Source organism: Castor canadensis, chromosome 6 (genome assembly GCF_047511655.1).
Source record: "Castor canadensis chromosome 6, mCasCan1.hap1v2, whole genome shotgun sequence".
NCBI lineage: Eukaryota > Metazoa > Chordata > Mammalia > Rodentia > Castoridae > Castor > Castor canadensis.
Genome location: NC_133391.1, coordinates 16,111,999 through 16,136,104, shown reverse-complemented (window position 1 = coordinate 16,136,104; position 24,106 = coordinate 16,111,999). Strand labels below are relative to the sequence as shown.

Here is a 24,106-nt window from a genome sequence, read left to right as displayed (position 1 = left end):
ACTCAAGAAAATAGATATAAGAAGCATGAAAAGACAATGAACCCCACTAACAACTGTTCAAAATATGGAAAGGGAGAATAAAACAAAGAGCAATAAGAGGTATTAGTATGATCAAAGGGTAATGTATGCTTGATGAAAGTTCTCAACATGCGTGTATAGAAACCATGAAGAAACCCCTTTGTTCAATTAACATACACTAATTTAAAAAAGACAGCATCTCATTTTCCTTCCCTTGTTTTGCACAAAATAATCACAATAGCCTACACACTGAGAGGAAATAAACTAACCCTGGAAATGAAAGATAAGCATTTACAAGGAAATTTTTAATAACCTTAGAGCTAATCAAAGTTCAATGAATCCACAGCTCACTCACCATCTTCAAGGCCATAACAGCCCTGCAAGCCACGAGTGGTGGGGAATCCACAGCCAGCTGCAAGTAGGACAGTCCATGCCATTCCCCTGCCATAATAAGGGTCCTCACTGCCCAAGACTGTGGTCTTGGGGAGTCAGGGTCTCTCCATCTTTAGGACAATTCTTTCTCTCCTTGAACTCATTGGGCAATGAGTAGGAGAACCTACAGTTGACGCCTCCCTAGAAACCAAGACAGCCAAAAGCTACAGGTTGACATATTCAAAGTGCGGAAAGAAAAAACATATGTCAATGCTATAGTTTGGATCTGGAACATCCCCAAATGGCCCCATATGTTGAAGGCCTGTTTGCCATATTGCCAAGTGCTAGAAACTTTATCAGACTCAAGCGACAGTTCTTAGGTCATGGGGGTTGTGCCCACAAAGGGGGTCTGTGGAACCCCATCCTCTTCTTTATTTTTCACCCTCAGCTGCCTGTGGTGAGGTTAACCAGCCTCCTCCACTGTGGGCTCCTGTCCATGGCTGCCACAGGCCCAAAGCACTGGGGCAAATTGGTCGTGGACTGAAACCCTCAAGACTATGAGTCTTCCTTCTTTGTAAGCTGATTTATCTCAGGGAACTTTTACAGTAATGGAAAATTAACACGGAAGGCAATACCGAGGAGTGAGGTCTTTGCCATTTCTATACACCTGAGATGGGGTCTAAGATCCTTTAGTTGGTTTGCAGGAAGAGTTTGGAAAAGTTTGAAGAGACAAAGAAACCAGAGCCCAGAGCGCTGTAAGTGGAGTTTCACAGGCAGTTCTGGTGGGAGACAGAAGTCCAGATCTTTGACAGAAATGAGACCCGTACATCTCATGTCTAGGAGAACTTAGATGGAAATAAAGATGCTAGGGAGAACTGGACAGAAGGCCATCCGTGTGACACCATGGCAAACACTGTAAACTGGGCACTCGGTCCATGTCCCTGGCAGGTTGTGGGATGCTGAGTGTAAAGGCGGCAGACCAGCGTAACTGGCTGGAGAAAATGTCAGTAGCATTCAGGGAGCAGCACACGTATTACTGACTACTCTTTGCCAAGTTTACAGTGAGACAGCAGAGCAAAAAGAAACAGAACAGAAAGATTTGGAAAATGTATTTTGGCCAGAAAAGGAGCATGTGTGAGAATACAGCCAAGGCGGGTGCAGTTGCTAAAGAGATTAACACGGTTTAAAAGAAGCCAAATGCTTTGCATCAGAACATTAAGGGAAAATGCCTGGAGGTGTCTCAGAAACCTGCAAGGCTCAGAGTCATCACAGGCTCGGAGACTTAGAAGTGAAAATTCATTGTAAAGTCTTTCCAAGGAGCCCTGTATGCCCCAAACCATCATTTCTATGGGATTAATTTCAGCTGGCTGGGCAGTCAAAGGCTGCTGCAGCTGTGGTTTATTGCTCAAAATAGTGATAGGCCTTGGGGTCATCCATGGGACGCTGGTTTTGCAGGCACACAGAACGCAAGAATTATAAGGTCATGGAGGCATCCCCCCCCCCAGATTTCAACAACATGCCTAGGAGGCCAGGCAGTGGTCACAAGTTCCTGCAAGTAAAGCCTCAGCATGGAGCAGTGAGAGGAAAACCTAAGCTGCAATGGAGACCCCCGGAAAATAGAAAAGAACTTGGAGACCAGCTGTGGGGAGCTGATGGTGGGATGCAAACTCTGATCCAGAGAGGCCACACATGTGGCAGCTAGAAAAGTCCAAGAGGTGGGGCTGCCCAAGTCCTTGGGAGCCCACATTCGGCCGGGGTGCTCTGAGTGTTGGACCAGCGGCTATAGGGTTTAGTGTTTGCCCTATTGGAGTTTAGTCTCTGTCTAGTCCCATCCCTCCTTCCTGTGCTCCCATTCCAAAAGGAATAGGGATACCAAATGTTTATTGACCCCGTGTATTTTCGAAGTATGTAACTCCTTGTTTGAGCTCTGAAGGGGCTCAGAGCTGAGTTTGCCTTGAGTCTCAGAGGACAATTTGAACTTTTGCTGCAAAAGTTAAGCTTTTAGGGACTCTTGGGGATGGACTGAATGCATGGTGAGATGGTAATGAATCTTTGGAGGTGGGGATGATGGGGATCCGGAATGTCCCCCAAAGGCCCATATGGCAAAGGCTTGGTCCCGGGCTGGGGCACTATTGGGAGGTGGTGCAGGCTTAGCAAGTGGACCTATTGGGAGGTTTTAGGTCATTGGAGGTGTGCTGTTGTAGGGAAAGGGGGGATTGTGGAACTCTCTTTTTCACACCTGGCCACCACAAGCAGGACAGGCCTCCTCCATCACACACTCCCCACCATGATGTCTGTCTTTCCACATGGCCAACTGGTTATGGATGGCACCTCCAAAACTGTGAGCCAAAAATAAACTTTTCTTCTTTTTAAGTTAATTTATCTCAGGTATTTGTTACAGTAGAAAACTAGCTAACATGGTCAATAAAGAATTCTATATCCAGCAACACTAAAGACAATATTAAAGTATTTCTTGTTGGTAGCTCCCTTTTCTTTCTGACTTGAGACAATGGCAAAAAGCAAGAATTGTAAAATTATGTTGGCAGCTCCCAAACTGTAAAGGTAAAATCTGTGAAAAATCACACAACAGGAGAAATAACGATATATAAATCTATATAAAGGAGTAAAGGTTTTGCACACTACTAAAATGAAGTTGATATTAATATGGACTAGATTGGTATAAATTAAGATGTTAATTTGCAGTTGCCATGGAAACCACTGAGAAAATGACTCAAAAATATAGCAAAAGAAATAACCGGGAAGTAAAATGGTTTCCCGTCACCCTGGGTCTCCCACTGGCTTCGTAGCATGGACTCAACAACTGTGGATCAAGACCTCTTAGAAAACCCTTTGTACTGAATGTGTGCCGCCATCTTTCACGTCACTATTCCCTAATTACACAGTGTTACCTAGCACTTGCCTTGGCGTTTGGTATGAGAAGTTGTCTGGAGATCAGTTAAATATACAAGAAGCTGCATGTAGGTTGCACAGAAATACTACGTGATTTCATATGAGGGACTCGGTGTCCAGAGGGTTTGGGTGCACTTGTGGGGCCCTGCAGCCTGTCCTCCAGGGACACTGAATTTGACCCTTGAAAATTCACTAACACAAAATAAGGCAGTGACAGACTGGCAAGAAACAAAACAGACATAGATGTCCTGATTGCCCACTTACACTGTTTGGAAGTGTCTCTCTCCAACGTGTTTGTCATTACTGATGTCAGAATTTATGTCATTTCCGCCCCACCATTTCAGTCTTGAAGTGTTGTTTCAGTACTTCGGCTATTGTTTGAGAAAGCCTTTCCTTTGTTTTTGAAGAACAGCTTTGTTGTGTATCTTGTTTGTGGCACTATAGTATTCCCATTTAGCAATTTGATTATATCATTCCACTCTCCTGGCCTCAAAGGTTCCTGCTGAGAAAAACCCTGATAGCCTTACGGACTCACCTTGTATGTGATGAGTCACTTTTCTCTTGTTACTTTCAAAATTGTCTGTCTTTGACTTTTGATAATTTGATTATGTATTTTGTGTAATTTTCGTTGTGTTGGACCACCCATACTATTAGTGGAAATGTAAAATGGTACAACTGTTATGAAAACAGTTCAAGAGTTTCTTAAAAAGTTAAACATATGCCCACCATATAATCCAGCCATTCCAATCCTAGAGAAATGAAAGAATTTAGTCATGCAAAGATGAGAAACCCACCCAAATTTCCATGAACAAATGAGTGTGTTATCTGTACAAGAAAATAGTACTCTACCATGGAAAAGGGTGAAAATAATATTGGTGCAAGCAACATGGATGTATCTCAAATCAGTTATGCTGAGTGAAATGAACAAGACAGATAAGAGTATTCTCTATAATTCCATTATAAAAATGTCTAGGAAATGTGCTCTGAAGCACTGTGTGACCTTGTGTATCAGTGGTCTTCTGGCGATGCAGAGGGAGGGGGACAGGGGCAGGAAGACTGAACATCCCAGAGGCACAAGGAAATGTTGGGGGACATGTGTGCTGGTGAACTCGATTCTTGATTGACAGGTGTCCATGTCAGTCAAAATGGATCAGACTATACACTTGACATGGACACTGCTAATTGTATGTCAATTAAACCTCAATAAAGCTACTTAAAAGCCCAAAAACTAAAAGCCAATCATTCCTTGTAAACAAATGTGTTTTTTGTTAGCCTGAATTAAGTATAAGAGCAAGGGGTGGCTTTGTAATATCTCCATAGTACATGTAATGTACTTGGTATTTATCCTTCCCATTGGTCTTCTTAACCTCCCCCCCCCATTTTTCAACGATTTTTAAATGGGTTTCATTAAAGACATTTTCATATGTGTATACAATGCACCGCAAGCCTGTGTGTCACCTCTGATGGCCCAGTGCCACATGCCTGCGCCTGGCCTCACTCATCCCATCCACTTGACATTTCCTCACCTCTCCCTGCTACAACCCAGGGCTCCCCTGCACACCTGCCTCTCCCTCAGGCCTGGTACCCTTCACAAAACCTGCACACTTTCCAGGTTCAAGGCCAGCTCTGTGCCCAGGGCTCCTGCAACCTCCCTGAGCCCCAGCTGTCCACCTGGCAGCTCCTGGTCAATCTGTGGGCTCCTCAGAGACCTGCCACACCACTTGTCCCTGCAGCACTTGACAGATAGCCCTGGAGGCTCCTGAACCCCAAAGCTGAGCGTCCCCGACACTGTCAGCTCAGTATACACCTTATGGAGTTCACAGCACCCACGCCAGCGCCTCGGCTCCAAGTCACATCCAGATATTCATGGAATGAGTCCTCACTTCAGCTCCTGTCTTTGTCCTAAGACCAGTTTGACTCCTGTGGACCCAGGGCGCACAGTGAGTCACAGAAGTCACCTCATGTCAGTGTTGAATAAAATACTAAAGAAAACCTACTTTACAGAAAATCTGAGGCCCGGGAACAAGGGCAAAGCTCAGAGTCATGCAACAAACAGCTAATGGCAGAGCTGGGACAGGAGCCAGGTCCCCTACACCCTGTCCCTGTCCGTCCCCCACACCTACCACCTTCTCCTATCTAAGGACAGAATTTCACAGAGGCCATCCTGGGTCTGAGCCCGTCTTCAGCCCAGGCTGGTGGGTTCACTCAGCATGTGACCCACAGGATGTCACAGTTAGGTAGAGATGTCCCCTCCCTGGGGCTCAGCACCCACAGCTCCTACCCCACACAGCCTATCCTCTGGGCTCTGGTTGCCGGCTCAGGCTGTGGACTGAGAGAGCGAGGAGTCAGAGCTTCTGCTGGGTAAGGAGAATTCTTGAGAAAACACGGAAGTGAGCCAGGTGACTCCCTCCTGTAATCCCAGCTACTTGGGAGGCTAAGAGTGGGAGGATCGCAGTTCTAGGCCAGCACAGGCAAATAGTTCATGAGACCCCATCTCCACAGAACAAAGCTGAGCATGGTTGTGCATGCCTGTTATCCCAGCAATGGAGGATTACGGTCAGGCAGGGCTGGGAAAGAGTGAAACCCTATCTCCAAAATAACCAGAGCAAAAAGAACTGGGGACATGGCTTAAGTGGTAGAGCACCTTCCTGGTAAGGGTGAGGCCCTGAGTTCAAACCCCAGTGCTTCCAAAAGAAAACAGGGAAGCTGGAGAGGGGCCAAGGTCCCAGAAGCAGTGAACACAGCTGCCAGCACATTGGGGCGCAGTGCCAGGAGACAGGGGAGGAGACGAGACAGCCCTCTCCCCTCTCCTCTGCATCCTGCAGGCTGCAGGGGCTCACCAGGCCCCTTGACCTGCCAATTACCCCACAGCTGGAGGGAAATGAAGTGCGGTGTCCTAGGAGGAGGCAAATGGTTCTCAGCAGGCGTTAGATGCCAGAGGATCTGACCCCGACCCGGCTGTGCTTCACAGTCCTCTGGGGAACTGAGAAAAACCTGCTGCAGGGCCACAAACCGGCTCCATGAGAAGGGCGGGGTGGGGGCTGAACCAGAACATTTCAAAGTCCCCAGACCGGGAAGGTTGAGACTGTTTCACATGGCAGAGCAGAAAAGGACTTCAGCAATCATGGGAGTAATTTTTTAGGTAAATGGGGAAACTGAGGCAGAGAGGGGCATGGTTTGAGGAATCCGTGGCAGAGACCAGGCTGGAGGGGGGCTGCCTCTCACCTGCTAGGCAAGGGTTCTATTACTGGAGCTTTAGCCCTGGCACTTTTGTTTTTGAGACAAGTTCTGTCTACACTTGAACTCGGAATCTTCTTGCCTCTACCTCCCAAGTAGCTGGGATTACAGGCATGCACCACCAAGCCCATCTATAAAGGGGCTCCTTCTTCCACCAAGACTGTCTCCAGAAGCTCTGAGAAAAGGGACTCTGAAGACATTAAGAGGATGAGAAAGGCCCTGAGGTGGTGACAGGGCACCAAAATGTCTACACGGCCCTTCCCTGAGGATCTTGGCCAGGGTTGGATTTTTCTAGAGGCTTTCCTCTCTCCCCTCTTTTCCCTTGCTTCCTCCTCCCTTCCCTTTTCTACCAGATTACTCTATTCGAAACTACCCCTCCTAGACTGACCTAGAAAGCCATGGTCCTAAAAGTAGGTCTCTGCAGCTGGGTTGTGAAGCCAGAAAGACTGGGTGCGTGGCCACAGTCACACAGCTGGACGTCTCCTGCTTTCTCTGCCAGCTCCACATTTGTCTTCTTGGAGGAGATGCTGGAGCCTTGGGGTGTGCAATGTTTCTAGGTAGATTCTGCCCACCAGCAGCCTGGGCACCTCAGGACCCTGGAGGAGTGCCGCTCTGAGCCTCACTGCTAGCCATGGGTCCCTAGTTCCCACCAGTGCTGTCCCCAAAGGTCATGTAGAAGAGTGGACAGAGCTCCCGTAAGAAGTGCCTCGGGAGCCAGGTGCAGTAGCACACACTTGTAATCCTAGCACTTGGGAGGCAGGTGCAGGAGAGTGGTGAGCTCCAGGCCAGGCTGGGCTCAGCGAAGGGAATCCTGCCTCTAAAGCAAAATAAAAGCAAAAGGGCCAGAGCTGTGGTTCAGGTGGTAGAGGGCTCGCGTGCAAGCACAAGGTCCTGGGTTCAATCCCCAGTGCCGCTGAACAAATAATTAAAAATACAAAAGGTAAAGGCCTTTGGGCAGCAGGCAGGGTGTATTCCTTCCTCCAGCTGGTCATGCAGGCTCGGCGTGGGTCCGCTGCTTCCCGTGTGGCCACAGTGGCCTCAGCAGGACCGAGTCCGCAGGGTGCAGTGGTCCAGGTGCGACCAGGGAGGTGACAAGTCCCGCGCAGGTGCAGCGATGCTGGGCTCAACCTGCAACTGCGGTGCACGCGCGCCCCCTGCCGGCTGCCGCGGCGTCCTGCACCCTCCGGTGGCACTGCTGGCTGGACCAGCTGTCACCATCCAGGTCTCCTGCTCTGTCAGGTTCAAGGCTGGAAACTTGGGGCACCTTCCAGCATCTTCACCATCCCGGACGGGTCTCGGCTTATCATCGTCCTCCTTTTGCCATGGCTTTTTGCTTTGGGGCTGCAGTTCTTTGGACTCTGTACTGGGAAAGATTTCATTTTCTTCATCTGATAAAAAATACCTAAGTTTTCCTTTAAAAAAATATCCAGGTGGAGCGAGGTGACAGAGACAACAGGTATGACCCCAGCCAGCTGCTTGAACCACTTTGCCCAAAGCAGACAGGTGACCTTTGGCTGGTCAAAGCTGCAGCCGGCATAGCAAAGTGTGACCTTGAACTCAGACCTGTGGGTGACAAAGGGCAGAACCGTGTTGTGTCCCCAGCTGCCCAACAGCCCGCTGTGCCTGTTCTGGAGATATTGCCTGAGATTTCTGCCTCAAGTGGCCCTCGGTGGCCAGAGGGAGTGAGGACTGTTGTCCTCCCTTTCTAGTCTGCCACATGGAGCTGAGTTCCTGCCTTGCTGATGTCACTGCGGTGTGAGGTGAGGGCCTTGTGCAGCCTGTTCTGGTGTGAATGGAACTGCTCCCTGCATTCCTTGTTGGGGAACCTCCCTGTCCCCATGACACCAGTGACAATGCCCAGGTGAGGCTCGATCAGGAGCTACCTGGCTACTTCCTTTGGGGGCTATTTGGATGCGTTCCCCAAACCCTCATGTGTTGCAAACTTAGCCCCCAAATTCCTGCATTAGTGGGATTTGGAGATGGTGCCATGATGGTATTAGTGGCCACAGGCTGTACATAAGTGACATTTAACCAGTGAGTGGTGACAAAATCCCGGGGAAGGGGACCACAGCCTCTGAGCCTAGAGAAGCTCCTGTGGTGGACATTAGCCGGATAAGAGCAAGATGGCAGCCTTAACCCCTGGCTGTCCCCTTCTCCTCAGATCCCGTGAGAGCGTCCCATGGACCTAGTCAGTGAAACCTTCTTCCAGAGCAGCCCAGGATCCATGACCCTCTTTCTGTAGCATGGTCCCTGGTCAGGCAGAGGGACAGACAGGAGGAGCCTGGGGGGAGGGGGGCTCCGACCTGATGGATGGAGAAGTGGGGTGTGGGGCTCTATGGCTCTGGAAACATTTGGGTGACCTGCGGAGGGGACCTCAGATGAGCCACGTCAAACCAAAAAATGCACCAAAGTGAGACGGGCAAGGAAGACTTTATTCATGACAGTTGCAACAGGGGAGAGAGACCGAGCTCATCTCCCCTGTGACAACAGACTGGGAGGCCCCCGGCTGCCGTGTGACTGGGGGACACTGGAGTCAGGTGTCTCACAGGGATGTGTCCAGTACATGGGGATGGTCTTGAACGTGGGTGTAGTTTATTCTTCTGTGATTTGGCCATCTGTGTCTACTGGATGGAGGCCATCTGAGGGAGGCTCCCAAGCTCCCAGCAGACGTGGGTAACTCTCAGGCCAAGTTATCTATTTCTGAGGGACACCTCTGGGCTCTTCGGAAGTGTATCCCTGTACCATAAAACCAGCAAGGCTTTTTTTTTTTTGGCAGCACTGAGATTTGAATTCAGGGGCTCACGCTTGCTACGCAGGTGCTCTACCATCCGAGCCACTTCTGGCAGCCCATGAAACCAGCAAGAAGCTGGGAGATTAATACACGCTCCAAGGGGCAGAGATCGAGTTTCCAACGGTGACACTTTTTTATTACTGCTGGCTTTGTTGAGACATAATTCACACACCATCCTGTTCACTCATGAAAGCAGATGGTTAAGTGAACTTCATTTCACATGGCTGAGTCTGTACCCTCAGCGTCTGTGTAAAGTTAGAATACACCCTCACCTGGTCGCTATGAAAACGTCAGTAAGTACCAAAATGGCAGTGGAAGTGGCCGAAAGAATTTAATCACCTTCCAAAAAGGCTGTCTGTGCACCTGGCCCTCGACTTACTGTGCAAGTACCACAAACTCCACAGTTAAAAGTCACAGGCTCAGCTGGGAGCTGTGGCTCACGCCTGTAATCCCAGCTACTCAGGAGGCAGAGATCAGGAGGATCACAGTTGAAGGCCAGCCTGGGTAAATAGTGCACGAGACCCTATCTCAAAAAAAAAAAATCACAAAAAAGGGCTGGTGGAGTGGCTCAAGTGTGCCTAGCAAGTGTGAGGCCCTGAGTTCAAACCCCAGTGCTGCCAAAGAAAAAATAATTTTAGTATTCTAATGAAGTACATTATTTTAAACTTGTAAAAGGACGAGGACCATGACACACATCTGTGCTTACCACGTGGAGGAGAACACAACGGGAACATTTTTAGTTGTTAAATGTTAACTGGGGCTGGGGTCCTGCTGTGGTCCAGTGTGTGGAGGTCATGATTGCTGCAGGACGCCCACACGGGATGCTCAGGAAAGTTCTCTCCATTGCAGAACCACCTGGCCCTAAGGGACAAAGGTGCCAAGGCTGAGAAACCTTGTTTTGTTGCTTTGTTTTTTTGGCAGCCCTGGGATTTGAACTCAGGGCATCATGCTTGCAAGGCAGGTGCTATCCCACCTGAGTCACTCCCCGGTCATTTTGCTTTTAGCTTGTTTCTCAGGTAGCATCTCTCACTTTTTCCTAGGGCCAGCCAGACTGTGATCCTCCTACCTCCACCTTCTGAGCAGCTGGGACTACAGGCGTGTATCGCCCTCCCGCCAGCTATAAACTGTCTAAAACATGACACAGCATCAAGCGCCATCCGAACAGAAACTTGTGAATCAAGTTTACTTTTGCCACACCTTGGTTGTCACAGTGTTTGCCCGACGGTAACAAGTTAGCAAGAGGACAGGGTGGGTCACCAGGACTTGGCCAAGTAATGCTATAAGAATAGTCGCGCTGATCGCGACCTCCCTCTTACAGAGGTGGAGAGAAAAATTAAGTGAAAAAGTGTTTGTAAACTTGACGGAGAGGCCGAGACTCAATGAAATTGCAAACCAGTGAAACAGAAAAGGACGTCGGTTTCCTGCCCGTGGACCCCAGCGTGGACGGAAAGTGGACTCCTCACGAGCTTAGCCACGCGTGTTCACTGGCTCCATCGTGGGGGTGTGAAATGTTCCGGCTACAAAACCATCCATCGTCATTCCAGAGTCCCGAGTACCACCTCTGTGACTCAGCAAGTGACAGACCACGGCCGGGGGAGGTCGTGTCACATCTGTGAGCTCACAGCTGCTCTCGCTTCTTTGTTGGTCTCAGATGTCACCCTGGGACAGTCGTCTTTTCAGCTGTTAATGACAGAGTCCTGAATTCTCACTGTCCCCAGACCTGCCCTTCCGGACTGCGGTGGCCTCTGTCCTGGAGAGGGTTACTTCCTTGTCACCAAATTCCCTTTTCTCTTGGGACCCCGAGCATGGCCTCCTGGAGCAGCTCCAGACGCTGCACCTGCTCTCTGGGCCCTGTCACCACCATACGAGTTGTCTGTAGGTCAGAGGAGACGACAGGCAGGAGTGACCTGTCCCAAATCCTCCAAGGTCACTGCTGTCAGCTGCTCCCCTGGCCCTAGTGTCTGGTCCCGGCTGTCTCCAAAGTGTGACTCTGTCTTTAGCCACCAGATGTCGCCGCCTGCAGCCTTTGGTGAGAGGAGACCATGGAGTCCCCGGGCTGGACCTGGCTAGGCTCCTCGGGCTTCCTGTACTTGGTGGCACATTCTCGCTGTGGCATCCATGGGCCTCGAGGGACATTTATAGCCTGAGAGTTTTGTTCACATCATTTTTCCATCCTGGTGACAATTCTATGTGAGTTTTGGGACTTTGGGGTCCCTGCCGTGGGGTGTGGGGACCCGTGATGGCCACTGCGGGGGACAGAATTAGTCAGGCCCTGATTCCTCCTGACCTTGACTTTCTTTTCTTTTCCTTCCTCCAGCCCTAATTCTTTTCTTCCCTCCCTTCTCTCTCTCTCTCTCTCTCTCTCTCTCTCTCTCTCTCTCTCTCTCTCTCTCCTCTCCTTCTCTCTCTCCTTTCTTTCAACAGGTCTCCCTATGTAGCCCAGGCTGACCTAGAACTCTCAATCCTTCCACATCAGCCTCCCCAGTGCTGGGATTACAGGTGGACACCACCGTGCCTGGCTCTCTGTCCGAAGACGTGGTCCGCGCGTGGACGGCAGGGTTGGCACGGCGCCCCCCCCCCCTCCGATTTCTGGCGGACGAGCCTACGGGTCTGCCGTGGAGAAAATAACGGTCGGCCCCGAGCTGGAGTCTGTTGTGACACACTGCTTTCTCTTTTGTAAAATCCTGAACTCATGGAGGGGCTTTTGCTAACCCTGCAGGGAGAACCGAGAGAGAGAGAGAGAGAGAGAGAGAGAGAGAGAGAGAGAGAGAGAGAGAGAGAGCAAGTCTGTGAGGACCTGAAGTGGGGAGAGTATCTGAATGAGAACAGCCCTGCTGTCTCCCTGAGCCACAGACACACCCCAGCGTCCCTAGCTGGTCACCACAAACCGGGAGACTCTGGGGTCTCCTCTATCTGCAGAAGTATGTGAAGAAGGTCTTCAGAGCCAGGTGTGGAGGCACACACCTATAATTCCAGCACTCGGGAAGCTGAGGCTGGAGGATGGAGAGTTTGAGGTCAGCCTGGGCTACATAGTGAGGTCTGTTTCAACTTTTAAAAAAGAAGAAGCTGGGCATCATGTTCCACACCTATAATCCCAGCTACTTGAGAGATGGAGATCCAGAGGATTGTGGTTCAAGGCCAGTCTGGGCAAAAAAGTTACTGAGACCCCATCTTGACTGACAAGCCAGGCATGATGGTACATACCTGTCATCCCAGCTACACAGGAGGCGGCCAGGCCGGTCCCAGGCATAAAAACAAAACTAATGAAAGCAAAAAAGGCCTGGTGGGGTGGCTCAAGCGGGAGAGCGCCTCCCTGGCAAGCTCAAGGCCCTGAGTTCAAGCCCCAGTGCTGCCAAAAAGAGGGTTTTCAGGGCCAGGGTCTGGGGTCCATGGCTGGAGCCAGTGGGCAGGGAATTCCCCAGGCCACCCATGTGCAAAATGAGCCCCACGAGGGCGCTGACCTTCGTCCTAGCTTGGTTTCCCTTAGACACCGATGGGGGGACAAAGACCCAGCCCAGGAAGCTTCCCAGTGAGGGGGCAAAGGGACGGAAGACTGATGGAGGGTCCCCACTGAGCAACTGCGCTGTGGGCAAGAGGGGGACATGTGGGAGCCCGCACTGAGTCCACAGGACAGGACGGGAGAGGACAGGACAGTACATGATGGGACAGGACAGGACGGGACAGGACAGGAGAGGACAGGAGAGGAGAGGACGGGAGAGGATGGGAGAGGATGGGACAGGAGGGGACAGGAGAGGACAGGAGAGGACAGGAGAGGACGGGACAGGACCTGCAGGGCGTGACCCCAGGAAAGCCTGGGAAAGTCTTGCAGGTGGTGGCATCTGAGGTCAGCTGTGCATAGTGACAGGGTAGGGGTGCGGTGACACTAAGCATATGTGACAGAAGAGTGAGAGAGAGAGAGAGAGAGAGAGAGAGAGGAGATGTAGTGGGGGAGAGAGAGGGAGAGGGGAGCCGCTAAATCTGGATGTGAACAGAGGTGTGACATGACAGGCCATCCAAGCAGTGACGGAGGCCAGCGTCTTTGTCCCACGTGTGAGATGGAGTTGGAACAGAGAGCTGGGAGCAGTGGCCAGGGGAGGCGGCCATCAGGAGGATGGCTCGGGGGGGCCTGGCAGGCTGCTCTGCAGCAAGTTTCAGGGACCCTTCGGACTGTCCCCAGCCCTTGGGGACCTGGAAGTAGGTGTCTTTCTGGAAACTTGTTGGGTTTTCTGAGCTGGGTAAGGACTGCTGGTGGCCTGTTGTGCACAGTTTGTTTTTGAGATAAAGTTTGCTCTCACTGACCTCAGATGCGATCCTCCTGCCTCAAACTCCCCCGGTAGCTGGGATTACAGGTGTGCCTCACCACACCCGGCTTTGTGGGGAGAAAATTCCTTTGTTTCTTTTAGCTGTGAGAGCTGGCATTGGCTTTGATTAGGGCTATAGACTGGGTGAGAATTGCCTGTGTCCGTCTCACCACCAAAGTGACAGGTATTTTTATATGAGGCCAGAGCTTGCAGAAATCATGTAATCTCATTATACTCACAGGATCCTGCAATTATTGGGATTAGAGCCAGTAAGGATTTAAAACGTGTATGGTTAGCATAAGTTTGTGTGATCCTATATAACTGGGTTTTGGTGCCGTGTGCAAAGTGTGCTGTGCACATATTGACTGATCCGTGCATTTCTTCAATGCAGGTAACGTACCCTGTATGTGCATAGTTTTTGCATTTTAAGGCTGTATAAAACATGCATTTTATTCGTTTCTAAAGTGCTTTTCTGAGACGGGGTCTGCAGGCTTCAACAGACTGCTGAAAGGTTAAAAATCTTGCAAGTCCCCAAATGCCTGGAGGCTCGAGGTCAGACCAGAGGCCAGGCACAACAGGAAATGCCAGCTGGTTCTGGCCTCTCCATCCTCGTCAGCAGTGATCCCAGACAGTGGCTCATGCTTGTAATCCTAACTACTTGGGAGGCTGAGATTGGGAGAATTGAGGTTTGAGGCCAGCCCGGGCAAAAAGCTCATGAGATTCCCATCTCAACCAATGGCTGGTGTGGTAACGCACGCCTGTCATCCCAGCTATGCAGGAAGTATAAAAATGGAGGATCACGGTCCAGACTAATGCAAGCATAGAGAGACCCCCATCTCCAAAATAACCAGAGCAAAAAGGGCTGGTGGAGTGGCTCAAGAGTGAGGACCTGGGTTCAAATCCCAGTACTGCCAAACAATTCAAGAAAGAAAACCCTGGAGCTGTATCGACTCATTTCAGGGGAGGCAGCAGCGGGAGTTGCGGCTAGTGGCCAGCAGGGGGCGCGCGCGCACCGCCTCCCGCGCGGGCTCCACGCCCCGCCCTTCGCACTAGGAAACCGCGTCAGGCCCCGCCCCCGGGCTCCAAGGTAACCTCGCAGGCCCCGCCCACAGCCGCAGCTGCTCACTTTGTCCACCAGGGGGCGCTGTGCGCACAAGTGGCGCAGAGCCATCCGGCCCCTCACCAGGGGCCCCTCACCAATGCCGCTTACTTCTGCCTGTGCTGCTGTGCCTGTCTCTTGCTGGCTTTGCATGTCCCTTTCCATCTGTCCCTTTCTGTCTGTCTGTCCTCTCTCCTTCCCCTCCCTCTCTCTGTTGCACACACACACCCTCATCACACACACAGCACCAAAGCCTCAGCTCTTTGGGGGCCGGATCCAGCCCTACAGCTCGTGAAAGCAGGGAGCGGCACTGACACTGCCCTGGGAGGTCACCGTCCTTTCCTTTAGCGCTCCTGCTCGTACGCTGCTGGCCATTAAGTGACCCTTCCTCCAGGCCGCCCACCGGGGATGCACACGGCCCAGCCCGCAGCTCAGACAGAGGGGTGTAAACCGAGCTCACCCACTGCCGGCTCCCAGAATGCCTTTCACCCCACTGGTGACCCGGTCCCTTGGAACAAGGGGTTCGTCCTCTCTGGCCTCAGCAGACCCTATCAGATGTTGGCATTTAGGAGCGTCTGTGGGGCCTGAGTGTGCATGGCAGGTGGCTTTGTGGTGACCCCCAGTGCTGGTGATGTCCTGGTGTCCCTTCCCTGTGAGCCCAGGAAGCTGCGATGTCCCCCGCTGGGGCCCTGGTGTCTGGTCAGCAGCTAGGTGGAGGCCAAGGCCCCTGATGTCATCCAGTCACTCAGCTCAAGGACTGCAAGTGAACTGTGCACTATTTTCATCCTATCCGAAAGAAACCCTGCAGGACTGGCGGCCATTCCCTGTCCGCTTCTTGTCCAGCCCTGTGTAGCCGTCTTCACTGCAGCAAGAGACGCAGTGTGACAGCCGGCACGGCGGCTCACTCCTGTAATCCCAGCTACTCGGGAGGCGGAGGCAAGAGGATTGAGGTTCGGGACTGGCCTGGGCTAAGTTACTGAGACCCCATCTGAAAAACAAACTAAAGAGCAAAACTGGGCTGCGGTCGAGCGGTGGAGCCCTGGCCTGGTGCACGGAAGGTCCCGGAACTGAAAAAAAAAACTCAGTTGTAAACTTTCTTGTACTGACCCCTGGGGACGGCAGGGTCACAAATGTTGTCTGAAGCCACTGCGTTCTGGAATAATACACAGCCATCAACAAGCCGCACAACAGATAGAAGACCCGTGTGAGCTAGGCAGGCTACAAGGGGCAGTAACAAGCGGTCCTGAACGTGAAGTCACTCAACAAACCAGCCCAGGCTGGGATTTGGGGGACGCCCTGCTGCTGTCTGCAGAACAGAAAGGGAAAGGGCAGAGGTAAATCCCGTCATAAAACCCGGCCCCAAGAAGACACTCGTCATGTCTACCCACAGCTCTCAGGGAAACTGAGTCACACGGTCCTCTCACCCTGCCTCTCTCCCCCTCTCTCCTTCTTCCTTGGGTTTTTGTACCCCAGGCCAGCCTCGAGCTCATGAGCCTCCTGCCTCAGCCTCCCGAGTGCCGGGATTACAGGTGTGCACACCACGCCCGTCCCGGGCTCCCCTGCTTTAAAGGAACAGGGCACGGCGTCTACAAGGCCAGAGGGGCAGAGACGAGCGCTCGGGGCTCAGCCTCGAATTTCCGCGTCTTCTCCTGGTGCTGAAATTCCCACGCGGCTCTTCCTCTTTTCATGTCACCGGCCACATTCCTGACGCTCCCGTCCACCCCGGGCCCAGGACCCTGTCCCCCCATGGCTGCTTCTGCTCAGGCCGCGGACCCTGGAGGGGGGTGGTTTCTGTGTGCCGCAGTCATTGGTTTTCTTCCTGGACCCACAGACTTCACGTTCCAGAAAGTTCCTCACCACACCTACCCCTTCTTCATCTTCAGGTCGAGGTCCAGAGTCAGCAAAATGTATTCCCAGCTCTGTAGGATTTGATTCAGTGGTGTAAACCAAGAATCCCAAATAAGCGCGGCACTGACAAAAGGTTCATTTCCTCTCATATAAGGACAGCCCGAAGTAGGCGAGGCGGGGGAGTGAGGTACCGCCCCTGAGCCCTGTCCTCTCAGTCACAACATGGCTGCTGCAGCTCCGGACATTGTATCTTTGTTCCAGGAAGCAGGAAAAGCACCACCAGGGTCTCCCAGCTTTGAAGGCCGTCCTGTGGGCTCCACTCAGTGACTTCCACTTACCGTTCCTTGCCACCCTCATCTGCAAGGGACATGGCATTCCTAGCTGACCACAGCAATACTGAGATTATCTAACAACAACAACAAAAAAGAGACTGGCCACCACCACGTCGCACGTCCCCAAGGGGGCGGAAGACAGATTCCCGCACGCCCCAGTCCCAGTCGGCTTTTCTGTGACAGCCATTAATGCTATTGACAGAACTGCCAGGTCACTGCACTGTCATGGCACAGCTGAGAAGAGTGACCACGGCCACTGGCTCCTTGGTGACAGCCAAGAGTGGCCGAGTGTCACCTGGGTGCGTGGTGACACTTTCCCACAGTTGCACGGGCCTTCGATCAGAAGCAGGTTTTATCTAACAGTACCAGGTGTGTAAATGGAGGCGCGTTCACACCGCCATCCTCCCCGGTTAAAATCTTAAGTTCATTCAATTGAATTAATCAATTGTAATTAATTGATTAATCAAATTACGTCATTAGTTTTATAGCCAATGAACCCATCTTGACACATCGATATTAACTCCACCCCCCGAGCTAGCCCTTCTGCTCTGGTTACTTTGGAGATGGGGTCTCTTTTTGCCCAGGCTGGCCTTGAACCATGATCCCCCTGATCTCAAGCCTCCCGAGAAGCTGGGATTACAGGTGTGTGCCGCCTCGCCCAGCCAACCATGACAGTTTTAAGGAGAGCTGGTCAGGCGTTTTGTAGGATGATCCTATGTTAGGATTTGGTGTTTTATCAGGGCTGCTTAGGAGGAGGATCACAGAGGGAAACAGGGCCATTTCTGCCACCTGGTGCCAGGGATGCGCCGATCCTCGTGACTTAGCCAGGTGACGTTGCCGGGGTTACATGGCTGACACGGGTGGTTGGGTTTCTCCAGCGGAAAGTCACCCTCCTCTTTCCACACTGGGGTCTCGGGGGGGAAGTCACTTAAGGTGTGGGGCGCTGGTTATTTGAGATTCTTCCAGGCACGAGGGCCATGTCTGTCCCCTGGAGAAACTGTAGAACTCACACGTGTGTTAGTCAGTGTTCCACTGTAACACAAGCCCCAAGGCCATCAGCTAAAAAGAAGAAAGGTCACAGTGACAGAGGCTCCAGCCCAGGGCCTGTGGTGACACAGCACATCATGGCAGGAGCATGTGACACTCGGGTCTTTGGGGTGTTCGAGAACCAAACACAGCAAGGAGAGTCTGTGAGAGGCCGGGCACTGTGGCTCACGCCTGTAATCCCAGCTACTTGGGAGGCTGAGGGAGGAGGCTCAAGTTTCGAGGCCAGCCTGGATAGTTCATGAGACTCCATGTCAAGCAACAGCTGCGCACGCCTGTCACCCCAGCAGTGGTGGGAACTCTACGGTAACAGAATGGTGGCCCAGGATGGCCCCGGGCAGAAAGAGAGACCCCATCTCCAAACTAACCAGAGCAAAATGGACTGGAGGTGCGGCTCAAGCAATAGAGCACCTGCTCTGCAAGTGGGAAGCCCTGAGTTCAAATCCCAGTCCCACCAAAAAACTCCCAAAAATCTGTGGTCATTTCTTCTCTCACCACTGGACCTACAGAGCTTTCTCGAAAACAAAGTCTTACAGATGCTGCTCTGTTCCCTCTTTGTGAGTCGCCCGCTAAATAAACTATGGGCTGCCCCGCGGCCTCTTCAAGAGCGACAGGTCACAGCAGTGACTTCATTCCCAGATGCCACATGCCTGTCCCCGAAAGAAGCTCTTAGACACTCGCTGTGTCTGTCACTTCACTCGGTGACTCAGTTGGAGGCTGGGACATCGGAAGGTCCACCCGGGAGCATGGAGCCACAGGAGCCTGGGGTGACAGTCACATTAAAGGCCACCATCCCTGTGACCCTTGCCCCGAGACATTGGCCCCAGCTGGACAGATGGTTCTGTCACAAAGCGAGTCCTTCCGACTCTCTGGGCACAGACAATCCCAGATTGTCCCTGCTGTGGTCCGTTTTCAGTTGCTGTGACAAAATGCCTGAGCCCAGGCCCTGTGTAAAGAACACAGGTTTACCGAGGTCACAGTTTGGATGTTCGGAGGTCCAACGTCAAGGGACCAGGATCTCATGGCGTGGTGAGGCCCAGCAGGTGTGCCACCTCCAGTCCCTCTTCTTCCTCCAAGGTCACTAATGCCATCGTGGGACCCCACCCTCTGACCCTAACTGCCTCCCTAGTGGAGAGGAGGGCCAGGCCACTGTTGGACGTGTCCAGGCTCCCTGCCACAGACCCCAGATGGTAAGGGACGGGAGTTCACTGACGTCCCCTTTAGCATGTCCCCAGACCCCAGGACAGGACAACCTCATCCCGAACACACGGCCCAGACCTAGAATTGCCAAATGTGCTCCTCGAATTGCAGCCTCAGACTTCCGCCTGAAGTGCCGGTGACAAGTGTATACAGTTGGCGCTCCTGTGTGCGCGTTCCCCACCTGCGAACTCAGCCAGCTGTGCACTGAAAATTCTTTTGTGAATTCCTTCTGGACCAAACACGGCTTTTTATTTACGCCGTGAACAACCGAGTCTAACACCCACGTGCACGGCATTTGCGGTGCATCCGGTGCTGCAAGTCACCCGACATCACCCAGAGCGTCCAGGGGTGTGTGCAAACCGCATGCAAATGATATGCAAATCACACGCAAGGGGCACTTGCGCTTCCAAGTGTCCTCAGAAACCAGAGCAAGGGGCTCGTTCTGCCCGACGGTCCAAAGAGAGCTCGGCGGCCGGGGAGCCTGACTCCCACGAGACGGGGGAATGTCCCGATGATGAGGTTGATCAGAGAAAAATTTGGTGAAATAGACGCGTAATAACAAAAGCAAAGTAACATCGGCCACCTGCAGGGACCCCAGTTTCTGCTCTGTGTCAGAGAACTGTGTAACCTCACACAGAACAGATGACCGACTGGTGACATGATTGCATTTTTTTTTAATGGCAGCACTGGGGTTTGAACTCAGGGCCTCACACTTACAAGGCAGGCGTTCTACCACTTGAGCCACTCCACCAGCTCATTTTTTGTGATGGGATTTTCCAAGGTAGGGTCTCTAGAACTATTTGCCTGGGCTGGCTTCAAACCTCGATCCTCCTGATCTCTGCCTCTTGAGTAACTGGGATTATAGATGTGAGCCACCAGTGCCCAGCCCTAAATTAATTTTTATTTCCTACTTGTAATAGACTTATGAGTAAAAACCACTGTATGCTTATATATTCTGGAGAAATACTGTAATAAAAAATAAATTACACTGATCACATCAAGGATCCCTCTTGGGCTTTCTCTTCTCCTTGGCTCTTTGGGCCGTTATGGTGGACAGCCCATGTCAACAGGAAGCCATCCATCCCTCTTTGGGAAAAGAATAAAGAAAATTGATAACATTGAATCCCTCGACAGCCCCCACACACTCACGTCAACTCTTCTTGGGGATGCCCGGGCTCCAGCGGTGGGGAGCCTCCATAAATTGCGTTTGCTCTCACCTCTGACAGATGAGTTTCAAAGGTCACTCCATTACCTGTTCACTAAGTAGCTCAGCGGGTCTTACCTCCGCCTCCTCCCCCAACTTTGCCTTCTTTCCCTTCCCAAGGAGTCCTACAAAGCAAACCCCAGCAGAGGGGTCCCAGTACATTTGCTGAACTGGATTGCAATGCTCCCCTGGAGTTTGGGTCTGCCACTGACCCCTGAACTCAGGTCTAGAAAACTTGCCTGATGAGTGAAAAAGGAGACCTGCCAAGAATTCAGGAATTCTCGATTCAATATAGCTGATCAAGGGCTCAGATCAAAGCAAGAGCCTGGCACTGCCAGTGAGCAGGTGCTGCCACCTGAGTATCAGGACAGTCACCTGGCTTGTCCCGGGCTCCCAGCCCCTCCCCAGCCATCATCCAGCCCTTCTGGCCTTCCAAACAAAGTTGAACAAAGGCTCACAGTTCATAAATTAGGGACAGCTCCCTCCCTGGATGGCCCTGGAAGAGGGACCTGCTCTGCTGGGACCTCACTCGACAGAACTGAGATATTTTTAACAATGGTAGAAAAATACAGATGAAAACAAGAATGGCTTTAGAAACCCACGTAACGTGGCTTAGTGGTGTCAGATGGTGGCATCAGATGGTGGTGTCTGGCCTTCCCTTTTCTAGCCACCAGAGTAAGGACCGCCAGAAAGAACACACAGGAGAAATGGCAGAAATCAAAGACATGGCCTCTGATGGCTTTGGTGTTCAGCAGAAATACCATCGGTGCTATTTTTCTATAATTTAAGGGGAAAATAGAGGAATGAGAAAAAAATGGCCACCAACAGGAGAATGCAGGAGGGGACACAGCCAGCGACGTTGGAATTCGGTCCCCTCTGCTGTGCCCACCCTGAGGCAAAGTGACAGTGAGATTGATCTGTCACTTCTCTAACTATCGATGGAACCAAATGCCAGTATTTGGTGAAGGAACCCATACTTTTCCTGAGCTGGACGCTTGCACCTTGCTGCCTGGCTGTCACTGTGCACAGAGACGCATGGCAGAACTTTCTGATTCCCCCAAAGGACCTGGGACCAAAGGATCCCCTGGGTCCCCACTTCTCCCTCTCTCCTTCCCTTGTCTGGCTTCATCAATTCCTGTTTCCTCCCAGGGCCTCCAGTCACCCACAAAGCTGTCATTAGACCCAGGTAGGATGTTGGGGGGACAAAGAGAGTGTTGACCAAGAAGGTGGCTTCAAGCTCTGGCCAGTTCTCAGGCACCACCAGCCTTCGGGAGGTTGATGGCTGTGGCTGGGGTGAATGAAGGCCAGGCTCCTGGACCCCGAAACCAAGGACCGTGTTCCCAGGCCCCGAGGGAACAAGCCCTCCCAGATGGCCTCACCCAGCACCCTTTCCACCACACAGCAAGCAAAGCCAACAGCCACCCTGCCGTGAGGCACCAGAGGAGGGACACTCACCCTGAAGTCCCAGGACACTTGATGACGTCCCCATTGCAGACGTGTGGCCTTGAGACAAGTCAAGGCTGTCCAAACACTGGGCTCGGGTCCCCACCTTCACCTTTCCCTAAACCTGAAGTTCTTGCACGCTCTTCTCTTCAAACTTACCCTGATACTCTGATATTCAAGGTGACAGACGAAGACATTGACAAACCACATTTTCCATCAGTCTAATTGTGGACCCCAATTCTCAAAGAACCCCAAGAAAAATGGCAACTGCTATATGTATACTTGTGCCACATGACACAGAACAAGATGGCGCTTCTTGGCTCCCTCCCAGGAAGGAGGGACTTCTTCTGTCACAGCCGAGGGGACTCCCTGCCATTCCCATTTCCATCGGAAGGTTGTCTCATGGCATTTCGCTTTTCCTTGAGCATGAGAGGGACAGACACTCCAGCCATGGGCTGCACAGTCTGCAGAGGTGGAATTTGCTAGAAGCAGGAGAAGGGTCAGGTAGTGGCCAGACAAGGTGATCAGCTCTTCTTCATATCATTAGAGCCTCTGGTGCCAACCTGACCCTCCCAAACTGGGCTCAACAAGGGACCGGTGAGCTAGTGTCAAATGTCCAGCTCTGTCTAGTTTTGGAGGGAAGATGTGCGCAAGAGCACCCGGGCATTATCTCAGAAACACACCCCCAAAACCCAAAGGAGCCCTCCACCATGTCCCAGGAGCTCCCCTCCCAGCTCAGGTTCTAGAAGGACCAAGCATCAAAAGAGGCCACGCTGGGAAGTGCTGACATATTTATTTCACAAGGTGGGAGATGGGACCAGGGGATGATCACCAATAAAATGTCACCAAAAGAGACACTGACCCTCACTCCGGGTAATGGGGTAACTACAGGGTTTGGTTCTGGGCAAGGCTTGGCTGGGGACTGCGCGGGGAGCAAGATGGAAAGTGGCCGAAGCAGTTGTCATTCCAGGCAAAGCTGAATGGTGTCCTCCTGGCCAGTGAGCTGGTGACAGGAGGCCAACCCTGCATGACTCTCCACAGCCTGTCCCCTGTCCAGGTGAGCCATTAAGCAGCAAACCCAAGGCCACTGCGCGCACACACACACACACACGCACACGCGTGCACCTGTCACACAACACACGTGCATGCACTCGTGGCCATATATTAACTCTGATTTATAGGATCACCCTAACCAGAGGGCAGTTGGAAAGCCACGGTCACTCCTAAGAGAAGGGGACAGTAGCCTCCTCCCGTTGGCCAGCAGAGCGGGGATGAACTGCAGGGAGCACAAAGCGTCTTCGAGGTTTCCTCACCCTTTGCTGCGTTGGGGTTTCAGCCCTATGTTCTCCACGGAGACCCCCAGTGCTCGGTGACCAGGACGAGGATCCAGCAGGCAGAGCTGCACCAGCCTGGCTCCACCTGGCAGTGGGGACCCTGTTGAGACCGTCCTGCATGCTCAGCCCTTTTCTGGATCCTTCCAGACTCAGGCAAGAACTGCCCCATGCACAGTTTAGGAGCTCTGTACCCAGGTGACCAGGACAGGAGGTGTCTGCCCCTCCCAGGCCACCACGGGAGAGTCCAGAAAAGTCCAGAGCTGGGCTCTCCAAAGCCACCCTGATGGGAGGGTCGGGGTGGGGGTGGCGAGTGCCTGGCGGTGTGGCTGGATCTCTGGGCTGAAGCAACCTCAGAGGAAGCAGAACCTCGGCGCCTCACCCTAATTCTGAGGGGGAGCGAGGATGTAGCTGGAGCACCCCCACCCCATTTTGTTGAGGGCTGGAGTGAAATTCAGAAGCAAAAGAAGGGACCCTGCCAGGCCCAGACCCTGGTTTCGGGTTGGGAGGTGACACGGAACTGTGGCCAGCCTCACCCCTTGGTACCAGGTCACATCTGGAGGTGCAGGAAACAGTTCCAGAGAAGTGCGGGGGTGCTTTAGGGGGCACAGGCCTCAGGGCAGCTGAGAGACTGAGGGGACTTAAAAGTCTTCACCTGGGGTCCCTGTGCTGCCCTGGAGGAGCCCCGGAGGCCCACCTAGTCCCACTGTCTCTCCGCTGTGTGACCGATGGTGAGAACGGTCGGGCCCTGTGCCGGGGCTGGGCTCCCATCTACTTGATGGAGTTCTTAATTGTCCACCTCTGTCCTGTGCAGCTACGGAGGATAAGGTCGATGCCAGCCAGGCCCCGGTTCTCCACCTCCAGGCAGCGCCCTGTACCCTTATTCATGATGGCTCCGTTCTGGAAAGAGAGGGAGTAACAAGGAGGAGACAGACAGACAGAGAAGACAGAGGTTTGGCCACCACGGTTCTTGGCA

At 52.3% G+C, this 24,106-nt stretch overlaps 1 protein-coding gene across 8 annotated transcripts in view; it reads right to left on the bottom strand.

Moving 5' to 3' along the window:
* Window positions 1–22,575: 22,575 nt before the first annotated feature.
* Galnt17 (polypeptide N-acetylgalactosaminyltransferase 17) overlaps window positions 22,576–24,106 on the bottom strand; it is a 433,611-nt gene continuing 432,080 nt past the window's right edge. For all 8 annotated transcript variants that reach the window (XM_074075764.1, XM_074075766.1, XM_074075767.1 and 5 more), the window contains one exon: window positions 22,576–24,030. In XM_074075764.1, coding sequence (XP_073931865.1) covers window positions 23,902–24,030 — 129 coding nt within the window. In that variant the 3' untranslated portion in view covers window positions 22,576–23,901. The remainder of the gene's footprint in view (window positions 24,031–24,106) is intronic.